At 31.7% G+C, this 22,420-nt stretch overlaps 2 protein-coding genes and 1 long non-coding RNA gene across 3 annotated transcripts in view; 2 read left to right on the forward strand and 1 right to left on the reverse strand.

The window, feature by feature from the left end:
- Positions 1-22,420, forward strand: part of LOC103863213 — a 743,758-nt gene that overhangs the window by 309,857 nt on the left and 411,481 nt on the right. The window lies entirely within an intron of this gene.
- Positions 15,436-19,001, reverse strand: LOC103863171. Its single transcript, XR_631901.2, has 2 exons — positions 15,878-19,001; positions 15,436-15,794 (listed from the first exon to the last, which is right to left on the reverse strand). It is a non-coding gene; the product is annotated as an uncharacterized LOC103863171 (long non-coding RNA).
- On the forward strand, positions 19,052-21,335 carry LOC103863172 (exopolygalacturonase). The gene is made up of 4 exons (XM_009140925.3): positions 19,052-19,307; positions 19,781-20,092; positions 20,329-20,847; positions 20,941-21,335. The coding sequence occupies exons 1-4, from the start codon at positions 19,161-19,163 to the stop codon at positions 21,172-21,174; spliced, it is 1,212 nt and encodes a 403-aa protein (XP_009139173.1). The 5' UTR covers positions 19,052-19,160; the 3' UTR covers positions 21,175-21,335.

The following is a 22,420-nucleotide window of genomic DNA, read 5'->3' on the forward strand; positions in this document are numbered from 1 at the left end:
AGAACATAAGCATCTCACATATGTTTGTATATGTTGGGACTTCTGAATAATATGAATTTGCAGCAAGTAGTTAAGATTATGCCTTTGAGCGATATGTGTCCCTATCTGCAATTGATCACATCACTTCACTACACAATTTGGTTCAGAAAAACATCATATATATATTCCTTATCAATCAATGAGCAAAAGACAAGTGAAATCTAATTAAGTTGATAGTCTGGTAGATAATTCACTTATCTTGTCCGATGCGATCCCAATTACTATAAGATAGTACATATTATATAATAGTATTTCATCAGAAAGTATATCTTTTAAATTAACATAACATAATGCAAAAGAAATTATTGTATGAGAGAAACGATAAGGACCAGAGAGTTTTCTTAGCATGTAAGCTTTTTATTTTCTTTTGCAAATGTTTACAGTGGTGCCCGGAAAGAGATGCGAAGAGCGAGAGTGGCCATGCAGAGAGAGAAACCCTAGGTACCTCCCTTCATTTTTATATTAAAAAGGTAACAAAAAACAACGAGGGAGGCGAATAACTAGATTAATTAAAAAATCAAAAAGATTTTGAAATACTAAAGAAACAAATAAAGGTGAATTGGTAGTGGGGTGGTCTTTGGTGGAGTTGTCACAATCGAGTGTACCTTTGTTTTCCTCAGGTAGGACCCAAATTTCGTTTCTCATGGGATTATATTATTTAGTTTTTATCGTTTAACATTATTGTCATTGTGGTTTTTGTCGTATAAATATAATAACCTCTGCATGTAGAGATTTTTGGAGTCCGAAAATTCAGTCTAAGAATGATGTTGGATTCTTTGAAAGTTAATTAGGATTTCTAATGAACAATTGTAATTTCTTTAGATCGCTAGCACTAATTGCACTGAATGTGGTATGTTAGCGTTGATACGAAATATGTTAATCACAAATAGTATATAGAGGAGAAAATGATGCAAGTTTAAGTTTAAACTAGATTCTGATCAGCATTTTGAAAGTGCAAAATTATTTTTTGTAAGACCTAATTAAATTTCAAATTCATTAATTATTATATATATTTTAAATCATATTAAGTAATTCCATTTAAAGAAGAAAAAAGAGGATTTTTTTGTAGATTAATAATTAGTTTTAAAGTTAGTTTTATGAGAAATATGATACATGTTAGATGGCCAAATAACGAATGACATGTATTGTGATTATTTTAGTAATTTAAATCTATTTTCTAAATATTTCAAGAATTATTTTAGTGATAACACATCATCATATCTCATATGTTAAAATGTTTCTCAATTAATAGATAAAGAATATGTGTTGTTCTATTTCTATAATATTCTTTGATATGCATTGTTCAATAATCCTACTAGAATACTTTATATACTGTAACAAGAGTAAATTCATATGTTATACAAAAATCCATATGTTATGGACCCAAATTTATGTCTCTAGTAAAGATCTGATATAGAAATGATGCGTGCATGAGAAGAAAATATAGCTCAAATGTGCTGATTTGGGTAATTTGGAACACAAAACTAAAACTATATGAAAGCATAAGCCAGCAAATCAAATCATGATTGATTCGACAGGGATGTTTCTTTTTCTTTCTTGAGGCTTGTATGTAAGCCATGTAGACCCTAATAATATAGCTTACTGATAAAATTGATCAACTGGAAAGAAAAAAGGATCTCGATGATTTTTATGTTTACATGAGGGGTACGTATGATTACGAAAGAGGAACATGTTGTAGGAAGGTGTCCCAGTCTTCCGCGTTTTCTAAAAGAAAGATTTGTGGTCCTGATTTGATACCAGACCTTATTTTAGATGGACCATGCTATGAGGACACAAACATCAAACACCGCTAACTACATAATTCAGAATCAAGAAATATCTAATGATAATATTTTTATATATAAAAGCTAAGGAGAAAAGGTACACTACTATAGATTTTGTAAATTACGTAGTAGAAGGGGTAGCTTTATTTAATCCGCACTATGCAACGTTCTTCAACTCAAATAACACAGACATTATTAGTATATCTTTTTTTTTGTAAGCACATAAACTTCGACTACGTGGTTTCAGATTGTCGTGCTCATGATTCTGCCACCGGTTAAATGATTAATTAATCCAGAACTTATATGTCATTAAATGACAATCCCCAGTAACATGACACGAGACTTTGATGAAGCATATGGAGCAGTCCAAGGATTATCAATTCCATTAATAAGCAATGCTTTCCCATTTCTCTTTGATCCGCTTCAACATCTTAGACTAGACTACCACCAAGCAAATTCAGCAAGACTCTAGTTTCTAGAAACGTGCGAACCATCATTTGAATATCAACCTTATGTCTAGTCATTATTTCTGTTTTCTATAGTATTTATATTATTTAGAAGAAGTTCGTCTTTATAGAAATGTGCATGTGGCCATACTAGTAATGACTCATTTTCATGCAACTAAAGAGGATCTTCTCTTATCCGTAGTGTACATCTCAAAAGCCCATATTCATGGTAATAAAGCCACCCCTTTTGTGCAGCTTTTTCTGCATTCATATGTAATATTATATGCACATCTAAACATAATATATATTAATAAGTGATACAACTATGTCGTTATTTAATTTGATCTTCAGTTTCCGAAAGTTTTTAAAATGAGAAAATTAGATGTAACATCTGATGGAAATCGTTTGCACGTGCTGTTCTTTGGTAGAAGATTCCTAGATTCCAACAAGAACATGCGCATTTCCATATTTTAAGAGAAAGCTGCAAGAACATGGGTTTAACTGGCTGCAATATTTGATATACCGTAGTTGAGAAGATACCATAATCTATTTACCTGGTAGAAGTTTTTTGTAATTATATACTGCTTTTAAGCGTATGTTAGATCTGGTGTTGCACTTATTATATACCTATAAGTTTAAAGTAAGGCTTGTAGAGTAGAGTAACATAGATTAATGACCAAGTTGTGGTAGATTGGGTAAATTCCACACGGTAAAATACAGCTTTGTACAACATGTATCACACTTACTTTGTTAAGATATATCTCTTCTCTAGTATATACTTATTGATATTTGATTCATTTACATCATTGCATTGCATGTACATTATGCAGCTTAATTGCATGTTGACGTTTTGGTATATTTTTAAATAGGATAATCTGGTACTATAATCCTTGCTTGTATTCAGTGCCGTGCCTACAATTTTGGGGGCCTAAGGCTAATTTTAAAAACATGGTTTTTCACAAAAAAAAAGTTTATACAAGTTAATGAAAAATACACTAAAGATGTCTAAGAAGAACCAAAATTAAATGTAAAGAACATAATATATGAACAATCGAGCTCTCTCCTTTCTCAAAAAAAAAAAAATAAAAACAATCGAGCTCTCTATAAATATATGTATACACTCATGAACTACTAATGTGTCTTGAAAACATGGGGCCCTAAATATTGATTAAAATGTGGGGGCCTGAGGCTGTTGCCTTTTATGTAAAGGGGTAAGCACGGCTCTGCAGTTGTATTATGTAAGGTGCAAAGGATTACACATCATTCTATCGAATGATCTAAATATATTGTAATCAATTTATTTAATCCTGGCCACGAGTTTATAACTGTATATACCATATCTAAATACAGAGTATGTTATTACTACGTAGGGGAATTGGGTTGTATGACGTTGAAAAAAACCATAATTCACTTTATAGCCAATTTCCCTAATATATCAATACACCGTTTGTCATTCCTATAATATTGCCATACTACCATTTCATTCCACCGGTGAAACCTGCAAGAAAAAAAGTAATCATAATTAATAATTAGTGACTGTAAAAAGAAAAAAAAATGGCCTTGGTTATTCTCACATATCTAACAAAGTAAATTTTCATTGAGAAAATATAGAAAGGTTAATAGATTCATTTTTAGATTTGAGCGACAAAGATACCATTGACTACATTCTTAGAGAAGTTTTGTGGAGGAGAAGACCATTTTCGAAGGTTTGGTAGGTGACAGACGGTGTTGTATATAAATGGAATAGTGCAGATGATATGGAATAAAACTTAGATGGTATGGAATAAATTGGAACGTTTAATATCACCTTATTTTGCTTCTGAATTCATAAAAATTTAAAACTTACGTATTTTGATATATGAGTTGGGGTTTATATTTCATGTAGGGTTTAGTAATGATTGGATAGGGTTTAGTTTCTGGAATATTGTGTTCACCATTGGGAAAGCATTACTTGTTTCTATTCTGTTTGGATATGGAATAGAACACTTCTGAACTTTCATATCATGTGTTTTAATTTTGGTAATATAGAATTGACATATTACATAATATAATTTAATATAACATAACATTTTGTATTTTTTTTGATTTTGATATATGAGTTTAGGGTTTATATTTGGGTTAGGGTTTAGTGATTAGATTTTAAGGTTTAGTTTTTAGATAATATGGAATAAAACTTAGATGATGTGGAATATAACTCTCGATGCTTATGTATGTGATCAATAAATTTATACATGGATAGTTTTTTCTTCTTTCAAAAAACCACAACGTCACTCACTTTATAAATTGTAACTGGCAACCTATTACACGAAAGGACAGAACATGATAGAATGTGTACAAAAAGTCTGACATTAAATTAAGTCAAAATCAATGTTAATTACTTAATTTCACATTGAGCATGGCTATCTCACCAATAAGCCCGTACACGTAAGCTCACTATATTTTTTTTTGATAAACATGATAGCTCACTATTTCTACTTGCATATTATTGCAACTCAAATAATATCATTTTAGTCGGTTATGCATAACGGCTGCTGTAGCTAAGAGGAAACTAGACATTCCTTCAAAATGGATCAATGGCTAGTACCATGATCCATACCAACTCACAATCTAGACACTAGATCTTACGATAAATTCCATAATGGAATCCACGTTTTTCTTTTTGAACTAATTTTAATGGAATCCACGTTGAGTCATCATGACTATACTTATTTACCTAGATAAACAACTCTCTTTTGGGTGGGGGATAAAATAAATATGATGACCCATTATACTACATTTAACCAAATTTGTTGCCGTTGCCATAACTTTTCTTGTTAATTCCACACAGAGAGGCTAGAAGATAAAACTTTGTACCGATCACTAATGCGATACCAACAAGGCAACAACATAGGATACTGCCTCTTTATATTTCTTTGTGATGTTGAGCTTCTTAAAGCTTTTACTTTTGCTGTACGCATCAATGCTGAGAGATTATCACATAAAAGAACCGGAATTGATGAAAGCTGAATTTCAATCTCTTTCAAGATCATACACATCCAGATAATCTCTAAGGCTGTTTTTGATAACGATCTGTACTCAACTTCTGTAAAACTTTTAGAGATGTTTGATTTACTGAATCCTCATGTTAATTGCATAGTTTCACCACAACTACTCCAATCACTGTCACTTGTCACTATATGCACTGAGCTTGAAATCTGTGTTTTTGTTGAATGATATCCCCATAGTGACTGTTCCTTTAACATATTTTAGAATCCTCTTCAGGTGACTGTAGTCTGTAACAGTAGGTGCATTCTCTGACAGACATAGTTGACAGCAAATTGTAAGATATTGAAGTTTACCGGCTAGACTTCTGAAGTATGTCGGATTCTGAAAGAGTTCCTCCTGTTGATTGGGATCTCTATCTCTGTTAATCTGAATTGGCAATAGGAGTTGGCATTGGCGAACAGTCAGACATAGAGGTCACAACTAGTAGATCTTCTGCATACTTTTGTTGCGATAGGAATATACCATCTTCGTGAAACTGAGCTTGAATACCTAGGAAGTATTTAAGTTTCCCTAGATCCTTCATTCTGAATTGCTTGTTTAACTCGAGAAGAAGAGTTTGTAGTAGCGCTGAACTGTTTCATGTGATCAACATGTCGTCTACATAGAGAAGTAATATAATGATGTTGTTACCTTTGATGCAGACGAACATTGAAGGATCATGATGCTACAGGTGAAGCCAAACTCAAGCAGGAAGGTGCTAAATTTGTCAAACCACGCCCTCGAAGCCTGGTTGATCCTGTAGATAGCCTTCTTCAGAAGACATACATGATTCAGGTAATCTTTATCCACAAAACAAGTTGGTTATTTCATATAAACCGTCTCATGTAGATCACCGTGAAGAAACGTGTTTTGACATCAAATTTTCTGACATCCCATTGCAGGAGAGTGGCGATGTGAAGAACCATTATGATAGTAGCCGTTCTGATCACTGGACTGAAAGTATCAAGGTAATAGATTCCTTCTTCTTGCTCATTACCTTTGGCAACCAGTCTTGATCTTTTTTTGTCTAGTGTTCCATCTGCATTTAATTTTGTTCTGAACATCCATATGCATCCGAGAACATGCATTCCTTCCTCATAAGGAACCATAACACATGTTCATGTTTCTTGACAGTTTTCAATCTCTTCTGTCATAGGTGCATTCCATCTTTCAAAGCTTCAGTAACTGTTCTAGGTTTCAGATAGGATATCTTCGATGTTATCAGAACATATCTAGGATTAGGCTTCCGGATTCCAATCTTAGACCTTGTAATCATAGGATGATGCGTTTCTGGTGCAGATTGTTGACCGGTCACATGTTGATGATTGACAAGTGATATAGATTGAGCTGGTTGAGGATTACTCTGAGGCTCTTCAGGAGGTGAAGAGATCACTGTCGAAGATGCATGAGCTGATGTACTGACTGAGTTTCCAAGAGGCAGAAAATCTTGTTCAGTAAACTGAGGTAAAAGTTGTTGTAGTACTACAAGTTGTCTTTCAACTGTCTGTTCTAAAGGAACTTGTCTTGTTTCAGGAGCTGAAGGCTGACTTCTGTAGAAACTTTTCTTCCAAGCATCCATGAGAGGTGTTGAAACCGCTTGCTGAAGATGCTTGTACTTATCAGAGAATGGGTATGAGTCTTTATCAAATATAACATGACGAGAGATGTATACTATGCCCGTAGGAGGATACATACATCGATATCCCTTGAATCTTTTATTATACCCCAAGAAAACACAAGGTAATGATCTCGGATCAAACTTGTTTAATCTCTTAGAGTAGGATAACAAGCACATCCCAAAGCTCTTAGAGCAGTATAATCTGGAGTTGTTCCATGAAGTTTCTGATATGGACTGTTATATGTTTTGTCCAGAGAGGAGGATGGCATGAGATTAATGAGGAAGTTGGCGGTGAAGAAAGACTCAACCCAATATTTATGCAGAAGCTTACTGTCAAAGATCATCGAGAGAGCCAGCTCAATAACATGCATGTGTTTCCTCTCAGCTAGTCCATTCTGCTGAGTGGTGTGAGGACACGAGACATGCTGAGAAATCCCATGACGTTGAAGATGAGTAAGGAAGCAGGTACTGGTGAAATCTCCTCCACCATCACATTAAAAGGTACCGATCTTGCATTGAAGTTGGTTCTCGACTAAACTTTGAAACTTGCAAAAGATAGGATAAAAGTCTGATTTATTCTTGAAGGGGTAAAACCAACATAACGTATATCAATGGTCTACAAAGATTACATAGTAACAAAATCCCTGACAAGATACAACAGGTGCAGGGCCCCCACAGATCACAATGTATCCTTTGAAGAGGTCTTGAAGCAGAAAACTAGATTGAAAGAATGGTAATCTACTGCTTTTCCCAAGTCGACATCCCTCACATATCTTCTTGGTACATCGGCTTATTGTGATAGATTTTAAAGCAGAAAGCTGCTGGAGAACCTGCGGATTAGGATGACCCAGTCTCCTATGCCAAACATCATCTTAAGAAGACTGTTGCATAGAGGAGAACAAGGAGCATGCCTTGGAGCTTGGTTCCAGCATGTACATACCCTTAGTGTTTCTTCCCTTTATCAACAACCTCTTTGTGCGCTTGTTCTTTACACGAACCCCAACATCATCAAATTTAAAAGAGCATGGATAATCTTTTGTTGCTTTTGAAACAGATACGAGAGACTTAACAATACTAGGACATACTAACACACCAGACTAGGTCTTCCGTGTTTTCTTCACTTAAGCCATGAAAGTCACTTTAGTCTCCCGCATCGGCAGAGAAGTTCTCTCTCTCTCTCTCTCTCTCTCTCTCTCTCTCTCTCTCTCTCTCTCTCTCTCTCTCTCTCTCTCTCTCTCTCTCTCTCTCTCTCTCTCTCTCTCTCTCTCTCTCTCTCTCTCTCTCTCTCTCTCTCTGTTTCTTTGTTCTCATTAGTGGGTTTAGTTTCTTAATGAAATCGAGGGCTTGAGTTTGCTCTAATAGCGAAGTGGTGTTAAATGGTGTTTTATTGTATTGTAACAGGCTAACAGCTAAGAAATTTTACCCATCGAGGCAAATACTGACACTTTCCGTGGCTCCTGAATCAAAGAACAAACCTATTGTCCTTAACAGCAAGAAACCACTCAAAGACTACTCTGATCATAAAAAACCACATCATGTTGGTGATACATAAGACTATCATCCAAAGTTTGATCATCCATATCTAAAAGAATGTTATGCAGCAAGCAACAAACAAAGATCATCTTTGGTAACCTGTTTCTATCAGGCCTCCACATCACTCCATTTATTATCCTCCACTTATCTTTAAGTTTTCACAATGCCATTTGCCCCGGTTTTGTAGTCTCAGAGTGTCTTCTGTTGAACTGAGTTTGAGGAAGTGGTAAGAGTTTGCGTTGGTATGGAGTGAGAAGCCATGGAAGAAGAGGAAAGCTTGAGTCACCTACAATGCATTCTCTTAGCTCTGTTCTTCTCTCTGTGAGGTGAATGTTTTCTCCATTGAGTCTAATCCCTTTCTCAACAAGGTTGAAGAAACCTGATTTTTTAGGACAACTTCGTCGCTTACACTTCCAGACCAACCAGCTTATTACATCGAGGAACCTCATGTCCGGGTCCATGTAGAGCCTACAGCACCATGCTGAAGTTCTTCTCTCCGTCCAACAAATGACTAAGCTGTATAGGTCATACAACACTGGACTAGCTTAAAACCAACACTACAAAAACTAAATAATAATGAAAAATCGAAGAGCTAATCTGTACTGTCTGCACCTATCTATTAGTGGTCATATGAGAGACAATGGCTAAATCCTATCATGGCTAATATCACTCACTAAAGGCATAACAAAACTCTTACACGGTGAGTTACATGAGAAATGATTTTACAGAAAATAACTTCCAGAATGGTTAGAGAAACACAAGTTCTAGTCAGAGTATCTGGTAGTACCAAAGACACTACTCAATCACAAAAAGTTCCATACTCCAAGAAGATCTCTACATTACTACTTTCACTCACCAAATATACATTCCTCAAAACAAATTAGTTTTATGTTACCCTCCAAACTTTTCTTATCCTGAAAAAAAAATGACGTAGCATCAAATCAGACAGGTACAAACCAAGTTCCATGTACTGTATAGATTATAAACGAAAATCACGATTTTACAAGAAGGCAGTACCAGAAATACGGCGAGAGAAACGATTGAGATGAGTCTTCTTCGTCGTTGTGAACAGCCCCGTCTTAAAATTTTTAATGACCTTAGGTGAAATATAAAATAAAGACTCTTTTATAAGTTTTTCCTCAATCTTTATTTATTGTATTTTCTTAAATTAAAGCAAAAAAATTATGGTATTAAAAAAAAATTGATAAATGGGTTTTTGTTAATGAAAAATTGAGAATGGTGCAGAACAATTTTTTTTGCACTTATTGTATTCTGACCCCACTAAAATAAATTTATGGATCCGCTACGAGCCATGGGTCCATAGGTCCAAAAAAATTTTAATATTAGTTTACTAATTAAAAATGTCTATTTTTGTTTGTTAAATATCAAGTAGTTGATGAAATTATAATAAAAAGGTCCATGATTAACTAAAGGGTCAGATTTATATAGTTTTCAGAAAATAAGTAAAAAAATGGTGTAAAATGGAGGTTTGAACCTTTGTTTTTGGGGTGTACACAACAACAATTTTTGCCACAGATTCTTTAATAAAACTTACACAATTTATTTATTTGACAATCTTAAAGGTGTCACTAGATTTTGATCCGCGCTTGAAAAGCGCAGATTTGTTTGTTTTTCATTTATTAATGGAAAACTGATTTGCAATTTATTTATATGACAATCTTAAAGGTGTCATGTGACTCCTATTGGGCTTTACTGGGTCCGTCCCTGCCCATGGCAATTGATTATGTTGCCATTGTTTAGAGTCGGCACTGGTTGTGAAAAGCAGCAATGGTGACGGCAGAGGCAGCGAACAAGACATTGGGGTCAACCTTCTTCTCTGCTGATCTCTTCTTCTTCTTCTTCTTCTTTATCATTTTTGATAGGTCCCATGGTGGGAAAGAATCCCCACAAAAAAAACGAAGCTTGTTCAAACTGATTGAAGTTAGGAAACTGTCAAAGACTCAAAGTGTTCATTACTAGTTTTGTGTATTTGGTTTCCTGCTTTAAGCATGCAACAGAGAGAGATGTTCGGTTAACTAAAGATTAATAAATAACGTGAGCTTGTACATTGTGCGCAGAAAAATAACGTGGGCTTGTCCATCGGTTTGATTATTATTTATTACTATACTAGTATTATTGTCCCGTGCTTTAAATTTTGTTTGCGTTTATTTATTACTATACTAGCCATATATCGCATGTAAATTAGGTAAGTAACATTGATTTTGACATAATATAAGGTATGGTATTTAACACATAATTCATCCGGTTCTGCCCATTCTCTTATCATGTTATCAGTTACAAGTGACATATTATGTGACATCGTGGGTTTTGTGGCATTATAAAAATCACATATTAAAACACAACAAATAGAAAAAATTAATTTAGCACAAATAGTTTATCTAAAGGTAGTAAGAAGATTTAAAAAATAGTTGTCATGTTAAAGTTAAAGCTGTGTCCATTAACATAACAAATGTAAACATATGTTACGAGGTGAGTGGTGTATAGGTACTATTCTATATACCCAAAATAATATGGAATACACACGTGATAAAAAGACAAAATAGGATAGAAGAGATTGTTCAAATTTTGTAATTTTTATATGCTGACATTGAATTATCTACTGCTTTGCCAGAGTGAACCCAAACCCTCTATAGTAAACCCAAAACCACTGATCACTTAACCTAATAAAGAAATATAAACTCCAACCTAAATAGCAAAATATGAAAATAGTACAATATTTTTTTTCATTCTACACGAGGCACATATAATAGAAAAACTGTTCAAGTAGGTGAAGGTATGTAATGAGGGACGACGTCACTAAGTGTGAGAGAGTACGGCATAGACGATGGAATAAATGGCAAAAACTTGGAAACATATTTGGCATATGAAAGAATACCAAGAAGCCACGTAATAAGGTGTAATTACAAAATATAGTTTTACTCTATTAAGGGAAACAAATGGTGTCAAAGTAAAACCGTAGCAATTCATGTTCCATGCTACATGGAAAACCTAGAATATAAATCTAGGAGAGAGTAGATGACGTAGTACGTGACTTCGTTGGTTTTATGGTGTTATGAAAATCACATATTGAAACACAACAAATGGAGAATATTGATTTAGTACAAATAGTTTAACCAAATGGAGTAAGAAGATGGAAAAAATGGTTGCCATGTTAAAGTTAAAGTTGTGTCCATTTACATAACAAATGTAAACATATGTTCCGAAATGAGTGGTGTATAGGTACTATTCTATATACCCAAAAAGTATGGAATACACACATGATAAGAAAACGTAAAAAAGGATGAAGGAGATAGTTTAAATTCTATAATTTTTATATGCTGACATTGAATTACCTACTGCTTTGCCAAAATGAACTCAAACCCTTTATACTATACCCACCACCATTGATCACTAAACTCAAGACAGAAATATAAACTCCAACCAAAATAGCAAAACATGTAAATAGTACAATATTTTGTTTCATTCTACACGAAGCACCATAGTTCAAAGTCCGTCTCTGTTACCAATTGACATGAGAGAATATAATGCACAAACATGACTGAGAAGGTGTGAGAATATATTGCTTTTGTTTCAATGTTGATTGTTTGAACTAGTTCTTAGTTTTAGTTTTTGGTTTTTAGATTTTGGTTTTTGATTTTTAGTTTTTGTTTAGGTTTTCTGCTTTTGGTTCTGGTTTTTAGTTTTTTTTTGATATTTGGTATTGCTATAGTTTTTGTTTAAGAAAAATAACTGACACTTTCTTTTAAAAAATAAAACAAAAATAGCAATAACATATTTAGAAGTTACCATTAAATATATATAAAAACATTTTAATTTTCAATTTAAAATAAAAAAAATACATTAACATGTTTTAAAATTATTTCATTTTAAGTATCATATTAAAATATTAAATAAAAATATCTATAAATTATACAATAATAAATATTAAAATTTGGTAACTATTTATACATTTTATTGTACACATTATTTTATTTTTAAAACTTAAATTGCTATTTTTATTTTTAAATTTAATACAATATATTTAATTAATACAATATATATTTCGGTTACAAGTTTGGTTAGAACAAAACAGTCTAAATCAACCTGAAACCTAATTAGCTTTGTTTAACCACTACAACGGCGCGTTCCGCTAGACAGCTCCAAGAATCTTAAACTATCAATTTCCGTTCTCAACCGATATTGGTAACCACGAGATGGTGGCGTTCACCTCGTTTCCTTGGTTGCCGGAACATCTCATGCCATAATCAGAGGAACAAGTTCGACATCCACCAACCTCCACTAACTCCGCTCAGCCTGCGGGATCTACAAAGGGAAAGAAATATCAACAGATTGAACACCCAAACGCCAACTCCGACCACCACAAAACCCCCACCGCCTCGCTGATCCCAGCACTGAATCCACAGACCTCGGATCTACACCCCTCCGGAGCGAATGTAGAGGAACCAGTGGCGGAGCTCCGGCCACAACACCACGCTCATCGACGAAAGGTCAGAAGAGGGCAAATCGGAGCAAAGAACAAAGAGGAGTGGAAGGGGAGAAAGCCTCTGACGGCCACACACTCAGAAGGTGACCGCCAGAGCTAGAAACAACGTCGGAAGTTACATGAAAAAATGAGAGGGATGAGAGGATAAGAGAGAGATGAGATATATAAAAGCTAAAACGTGATTGGAGAAAAAATGGTTTTTGAGAAAAAAAAACCAAAAATTAAAACAAAAAGCACCTTAACATTATGTTAGCTACACACTGGCATCTACAATAAGAAGTGGCTGCATTCAAACATAAAGAGTTAGAAGCCTTATAAGAATTATTATGATTTTTCATTTCTCAGAAAGATGATATACAATACATGGAAGCAGTTTTCATAGAAAGTTAAGATATATACGAACATGCAGAAAGGTAGGAAAATAGGTTTGATTTATTCAGTTATATTTGTATTTTTTTGTAAATGAGTCTTTTAAAAAGATACAAATATCTTTATATTTGATATAATGAAAAATAAAAACTACCACTTGTCTCAGACTTTCATATTTGGAAAAGGAGATACAAATCCGAGTTCTTCTAAGAAAAACCTTGCATACAAGCGAAGCTTGATATACAAATGCCATAGTGGAAAAATAGAGAAAAGAGTAAGATCTGGAAATTGAGCCAAAAAAGGAGAATATGAGATAATACAACAAATACCAGTTTATCTTGGAGAAGAAATGCTTTGTGGATTTGAGTAAGAACATAGAATGAGATCGCAGAAATATAAATTATGGAATGGAGGTATAAAAGATTGACGTGAGTGGTGATCATGGAGGTGTGGGCAAGAACCGTTGGAAAGAAATTAGTGAATTGGATTGGGATTGTTAAGAATCGTGTTTTACTCTTCATCTTTTTCCTTTTTTTTTTCATTTTTGGTTTTATTATTTTGTACAAAATTCTTTAATCTTGAAAATATGAAATAGGATCAAGGTGTCAAAATTTGATTGGTAGAGCAACTTGTGTTTTTAGTATATAAAGGATATGATATACTTTTTTTTTTGTGGTTGCCACTTGTTTTGTAAAAAGTACTAGATGATGGTCTGCATATTTGTTTTTGATGAAATTTCAAATTTATTGAACAATCAAAAAATTAACATTTACAAAAGAATGAGATGTAACTTTTTCCTATGGTAAAACAGAAAGGATCAAATGCTTAAAGTTTCGTATAGACTGTTATATAACAACCATTCACTTCAAACCACCTCCTCAGGAGACTTCCAAGTTTGTGATCAGCTCCATATTTGAGAGAAGAGATCTTGTTTCTCGCCGTTTTATCAGTAAATTTAATCACCTGATCCACCTACTGGGGTCCTTTTTGATGTCTTCTTGCGTTCCGCTCTCTTCAAATATGATATACACTCGTTTGAAAAACCAACCGAAGAAGAATTCGGTCCACTTGGTTTCTCATCCGTCCCTGCAGCTGCTCAAAGTATCAATTCCAATCTGGATTGAGTCCTGATCCAATTAACCTGATAGCAAGTCTATCCCAAACTGTATAAGAGTATGGACATGCAAAGAATAGATGGTCCCGAGTCTCATCCTTTTTCCCGCAGAGCACACACTTTTGTTGAATTCCCAAACTCTCATTCTGTCTCCCGTTAAAAGCTTGTTTTGCACCGCCAGCCATGTTATGAAAGAAAACCGGGGAACCCTTGTGGTAACCAGATACTACTGCTCCAGCTCACTTCTCCATGATTGCCTCTAATCTGGGACCGAGTCTTATATATATACATGACAAGTTTTAGTTTTATTATTTACTTTTATACAAATTTCAAATTATTAATTTTGATATATTTTAAATTAATATTATAAATTATATAACTTCAAAATTCATAATGGTCATCAATGTATTAAATGTATGTTTTTTCTTTCATATTTTTGGGATGTTGATTTTGGATTAAAATCATTTTATGGTAATAATCAAATTAGAAAACTTGAATTTGTAATAAAACATTTATTATACTTGTGAATTGTAAAGAACTCCGGTGACATTGAAATCATTATAAACAATAAAAATTCATAAAACATCAAACACTACAAAAAAAGGATGATTTAACATCATTTATTTTATATATTTGTATTACTTATAAATGATGTAAAAGAATTTTGTATCACTTATGTAAATGACTCTGAAAGTGGTGATGCAAATAATTTACATCATTTTATTAATAATTGATGTAAAATAATTGAATATTTGCATCAATTTTTAAGTGATGTCAATATGTATCAATTGTAGAAAATGATACTAAAATTTGGATCAGTTTTTAAAAAATGATGTTAGTATTAACATCAATTAAAATAACTGATGTCAACTATCTACTATTTATCAATTATTAAAATTTAACTAATATTAAAATTTGGAAAATATTTTAAATTTTATATTGTTTATAATTTTCAATTTAAATATTATTACTGTTATCCGATAAATAAATTTGTCAATAAATAATAAAAATCATTTGCATTGACTATTTTTATTCTTTCCCACTGAAAATATAATATGACGAAGAAGAAAAAAAAGAAGCGTTACAAATGAATCAGTAAGATAAAGGAATATATAGAAAAAATAGTTAAAAATAAATGATCATGACTTTCTTCTATCTAGGATCTACTCTTCTTCTTGATCTTGTATTTTATTTTCATCCTCAATCTTCGATCATGGCATGAAGGTTGTTGCTCCTACTTTTTCAAGATATAGCTCAGACAACATGAGCCAGTCTTGTACTCTTCATCTTCAAACCACGGTGCTGCTTTCATGTACTCCATACACGATAATACTCCAGCATCAAACCCTATTGTTATTGAAACCTGACGAAACAATAGTACCAATCTTTAGGAAAAAGACTTAAACACATGAGATTCATTCTAAAGTTAAAATATGTTTATAATACCTTAAAAATACCAAGAACCCTGGACACGTCATGTCTCATCATCCGTTTCTCTTTATACACCTCATTGTCATCACAATCTGAAATGTCGACAATGTACAGAAAAAAAAATAGAGAGAAGTTAACTCAATTTAAGAAAGAAATGAATGGTTTTTGTTGAAAATTTTAAAGTAATAAAAAGCTTAAATTTGAGAGAAGGAGAAGAACTCATGAATGAGGATCACGATAGAGAAGATTTTTGGTTGAGGTAAACAGTTATAGAATTTAAAATGATAATTGAATTAAAGAAAAACAGGTTAAATTCAAATAATATAGAGTAACTACTTCACGTAATCTCTGGATTTTGAAGTTTAAAATATTTTGTAACTGATTGGTTTTAGTGGGTTGTTTTATTTAGTTTTGTAATGGTTACATCAGTTTCTATAACTGAAGTTATTATACAATAATTATTTCTGATAAAAAAACATTATTGGCATCGGTTTTATTTAATAAGCGATGTCAACAACAAAATAAGTACATCATTTATATAATTGATATAACTTTAGTATCATTTTTTTGTTAAAGTGATACAACTTGCAACAAAAATATGTCGTTTGTTAAAATGATGCCAAATGATTTAATAAAACATCACTTTCTTAGAAGTGATGCTAAATTATATATATTTGTCTCATTTACAAATAAATGATTTAAAATAGGATCACTTAATTATGTGATATAAATTAAGTGATACAATTCACCTCTTTTTTTTGTAGTGAAATAACAAAAGTGAATAAACATCATATACTATCAAAATTTTAGATTTTAAAAACCATGAGAAAAAACAATAAATTGAAAAAATACCTTTTATTTTCTTAGATATACTTTATTATGTTTATTATTTGTCAATTATTTTTATGTTATTTAATATTTTATCCTATTTTCATGCTTTGATATTTTTAAAACATTTTGGGTTAATTTTCATTTTGTTGTTTACATATTACTTACTATTTTGGTTTAAAATGTATTATTTTGAATATATGTGATTTCTGGATTAAAAAAATAGTTTGATGTTTGTTATAAATAAAAATTAGTTTATTTAGGTATATGATTATTTATATTTAAAATATATAAATATTTAGCATAAGTATTTAATTTATAGTCTATGACATATATTTCAATGATGCTTTAACTTTAATATTAAATTTAATACTGAAATAATATGTTTTTAGATCAATATTTCTAATAAGAATCAGAAAACCTGACTATAATATTAACCACTAAAATCATAAATTAAATATAAGATAACCTAATTATAATATTAATGTTGTAATAATCTGAATTTGGATCAATATTTCCAATAAGAATCAGAAAAATGGCTATAATTTTAGCCACTAAAATCATAAACTAAATATAAGATAAACCTAATTATGATATTATCAGTAGAATTTGTTAATATCTATTGTTAGTATCTATTTATTAATTAATAGCCCCAGATATCATGATAATAAAGTATGACTATAATATTAACCATTAAAATAATAAACTAAATATAAGATAAACCTAATTATGATATTATCAGTAAATTTGTTCATATCTATTGTTAATTAATTAATTGATTTAATAGCCCCAAATACCATGACAAAAATGTATACTTAAATAATATTTTAAATAATTGTATATATAGATCGGTAAAATTTGCCAGTTTTGTTTATTAATTAATTATTTTAAATATTATGATAAGAGATATATATATTAAAATAACTTTTTATGATATAAATTAATTGGACTGGTTTATCCTAAAATTATGGAGAATATGAAAAATAAGTGAAATCACTTTTCAAATAATAGTGTAGATAGATTTAGTTTCTTGGTGATGATTTAGGGGGCCTATTGGAAATATAATTTGTGTGGAGTTTGAAAATTTTAAGAGTTAATTGATTTTAAAAAGTTAAGTAGATTTCATGAATTCTTACCCAATGTATTGTATAAATTGTCATTGATTATTATAGATTTTCATATATACTTTTCTTTCCAAACTTTTCTTTCTATTATTATTATTATTTAAATTTCTTTCAAAAATAGAACTATTTGAAAATTAAATAAAAAATTTCGTTTTTTAATATTTTGACATTTTGATTTGTCTTGTTTGATTTTTATTAAAGTTTTTAAGATCAACCTATGAATTTTCTCATGATTTTATTTTAATATCAAATAGTTGTATTTCATGAAAGATTTATTTTTGAAATTGCTATTTTTAATAATTTCTTTTATTTTTAGTTTTCTTTTTACAATTATCTTTGACTTGACAATAAAAATATAAAAAAATCTTGTTGTGTTTGTGTATTTGTGTTTTTGTTACATAGATTTTGAGAATCCTATGACTATATGTGATATTTGTAAAGTTGACTCTTATGAGTAAAACTAGAGAGAATTTATGTCTCAATAACAAAAGAGTTTAATAGAATTACAAAGTCAATAAAAACTAAACTTTTTGAATAACATAAGATTTCCATAGAATTTAAAAGTTCACAAACCAATAACAAAGGATTATAATAAAATTTTAAGAATTCATAAACCAATAACAATGAAATCTCCAAATTTTAAAATTCCTTCAAAATTTAACTCCCAATAGCCCCTCCTTCAAAATTTAGTGTTATTTACAAAATATTTGTAATGGAATTATTTTAAAACTAAACATTGGGTATGATTGGTTTGGCTGTAGATATCTACTTTAACTTTAACATTTATTTACAGCCTTTAAAACTACCATTCATGCTTTAAATCAATTTCTAAAGCTAGAGCAAAAAATATTAAAAATGGCTGTAAACCCTCTATTTTCTAAAGCAATATTTTATATGCTGTAGGAAAAATGTACAGCTAAAGCAAATACATCTACATCAAAACTTAAATAGCCAAATTTTCACATTACAAAATGTAAAGCTACATCCCAACCAATCACCCCCATTAAGTGAAATAATTTACTGGTAAATACCTAATTTAATTTTCGTCAAAATTAAGATTCTGTTTCAAACAAGAAAAATCAGATAACCATATATTACATTCCATAACCATAAATAATCAACCAAAACCAATACAAAAGAAACAGCCCAATTTTAGCCTATGATTACTAATTAGTAACAAAAATCAAGTTCTCGTGTTTAAAAAATAGATTTATTCTAACAGTTCATGGAAACACATTAACTCTATATAATCAAATACAGTAGATAAACACTTATCATTGTGTCTTAAAGATATTTATTAATAACACAAAATTGTTATTTGAATATACCCTAAACAAAATACAAAGATGTTTTCCATTGCTTCTGCGTTTAAGGCTTTGTGTTTGTCTCTTTTGTTCGTTGCCGTCGTTGCAAGTCGTCCGACCAATAGGCCAAAGGTTTTTAACGTCCAACGCTATGGTGCCAAAGCTGACGGAAAAACTGATAATGCCAAAGTATGTAAATAACCAATATATATAGAAACTGTGACAACCCGTCCCATTCACTAGGGCCCCAGTCTTACAGCTCTACATGGCACCAATCCCAACCCTTCCAATTATGAGTCCTCTCTGACTCCATAATTAGGTTGTTGGTACGATTGGCATTCCTCGAATCTAAGACTTGACCCTTTAACAACACTCCCACAAGACGAGTTGTCACCAGTTGAACTGCAGATCAATTGATGACATCTTGTTTTGTGGGAATGATGTTAAAGGGTAAGGTCTTAGGTTCGATTAATGCTAAGCACACCAACAACCTAATTATGGAGTCAGTGAGGGCTCATAATGGAGGGGTTGGGGTTGGTGTCCTGTAGGGCTGTGAACCTAGAGCCCACTGGTCGGGTAATTCCCATGGGGCGGGTTGTCATAGAAACACACAAAAATAAACATTTTATCGATTTTTTTTTGTTTATTTTGTCCAAAATTAGGCGTTTACAAACATATGGAAAAGTGCATGCACAAGGAAAGGTGGTAATAGTAAAATCTATGTACCGAAAGGAACGTTTTATCTTGGTGGTGTAGAGTTCGTAGGGCCATGCGCGAATCTGATTGAATTTGTTATTGATGGAACTTTATTGGCTCCTTCAAACCCTAGGGACATTAAGAAGGACACATGGATCCACTTCAGGTACATTAACAATCTTATTATCTCCGGTGCCGGTACACTCGACGGCCAAGGGAAAGAGTCTTGGCCACTAAATGACTGCCACAAAAACCCCAGTTGTCCTAAGCTAGCTATGGTATACCACTTCTTAATCCTTTTACATGCTTTATTTTATGATTTCACAATGAAAATTATGCAATTCAATTATTTTCTATTAACCCTGTAAATTTATAGATTTAATTATCGATACAAAACGTTACTAAAATGAGTATATATCGTTTTGAAGGAGGCACTATCCACATAATAATATGTATATATTATATTCTAGCCAGCTAGTGTCTTACTAGTTACTAAACTTGATTATTCTCACAGACCATGGGATTTGCATTCGTGAACAACTCAAGAATCAATGGGATAACATCACTCAACAGCAAAATGGGACACTTCAACTTCTTCTCTGTCCATCACTTCAGCATCACTGGCGTCACTATAACAGCTCCCGGAGACAGCCCAAACACTGATGGGCTAAAGTTTGGGTTCTGTAGCAACATTAACATCTCCAAGACACACATTGGTACAGGAGACGACTGTATAGCCATCCTTTCCGGAACCACCAACATGGATATCTCTAATGTCAATTGTGGTCCCGGACATGGGATCAGTGTCGGAAGCTTAGGGAAGAACAAAGAAGAGAAGGATGTTAATGGCTTAACCGTAAGAGACATAGTCTTTAACGGCACTAGCGATGGTATTCGGATCAAGACTTGGGAATCTTCAGCTTCAGAGATTTTGGTTTCTAAATTTGTGTACGAGAATATTCAAATGATTAACGTTGGAAACCCTATCAACATCGACCAGAAGTATTGTCCTCACCCACCTTGTGAAAAGAAGGTGAACTCTCTATGCAAGATACAAACTTATATAATTCTTTTCTCTTATTACAACAAAAGAAAAAAAAAGTTGTGTTTTCATTAATTTTTTCAGGGAGAGTCACACGTTCAGATCCAAGACCTTAAATTAAAGAACATATATGGAACATCGACGAACAAAGTGGCGGTGAATCTACAATGTAGCAAGAGCTTTCCGTGCAAAAAGGTTGAGCTAATTGACATTAACCTAGATCATAAGGGAGTCGAGGGTGGCTCTTCCACTGCGGTATGTGAGAATGTTGACGGTTCTGCACATGGCAAGATGGTTCCTCAACATTGTCTGAACTGATTCAACGACCCATGGGAACAATGACAGGGTGTTGTACCATTTTATATTTTCTTATGTTTTTGTATAATTTCTAATTTCTGTGTATTTGCTTCTTCTTATTTATTTTTCTGCGAGTTTATGAAAGTTTTTGATTGGTGTGTAATGAAGAACTGAATACACTTTTGTGTTTTTTCCGTTAGTGGTCTATTTTTTGTTTCATAGGACAAAAAAGAGTACCATTTTATTTTATTAATCATACGTAATTAACAAATATATAAAACTATAAGAGCAACCCATCTAAAGTCCTCATGAAATATCCTAGAAATAATTAAATCAGATATATTATATATTGTTAGGTATTTTTAAAATTCAGAACACCAATCCGCTAGTTTTTCAAATAAGATTGCTCTAAACATATATTCATTACAAAGTGAGGATGTAGCAGAAGGTGAATATCTTCAAAATATATAGTATTAAAAATGTATTTTTTAACTTACAAATAGAGTAAATAAATATGACTGGGGTGCTTTAATTGGACCATTTTTTTGTTTGGGGTGGTCTAATTGGGGTTTTCTAATTGATGTTTGTCATGTATAAATACAAAATAATTTATTTAGGAATATGATTATTTGTATTTAAAATATATAAAATAATTAGCATAATTGTTCAATTTATAGTCTATGACACATATTTTAATGATACTTTAGCTTTAATATTAAATTTAATATTGAAATAATATGTTTCTAATACGAATCGGAAAAGCTGACTATAATATTAACTATAAAAATCATACATTAAATATAATATAAACCTAATTATAATATTGATGTTATAATAATCTGAATTTGGATCAATATTTCCGAATATGAATCAGAAAACATGGCTATAATATTAGCCACTAAAATCATAAACTATATATAAAATAAATCTAATTATGATGTTAACAGTAGAATTTGTTAATATCTATTGTTAGTATATACTTATTAATTAATAACCTCAAATATCATGATAATAAAACAGGACTATAATATTAACTGTCAAAATCATAAACTAAATATAAGATAAACCTAATTATGTTATTATCAGTAAAATTTGTTAATACCTGTTGTTAATTAATTTATTTAATTAATAACCTCAAATACCATGATATATATATATATATATATATAAATAATGTTTTAGATAATAGTATATATAGATCGGTAGAATTTGTCAATATCTGTTTATTAATTAATTATCTTAAATATTGTGATAAATAAATATATAT

Source organism: Brassica rapa, chromosome A04 (genome assembly GCF_000309985.2).
Source record: "Brassica rapa cultivar Chiifu-401-42 chromosome A04, CAAS_Brap_v3.01, whole genome shotgun sequence".
NCBI classification, from domain to species: Eukaryota; Viridiplantae; Streptophyta; class Magnoliopsida; order Brassicales; family Brassicaceae; genus Brassica; species Brassica rapa.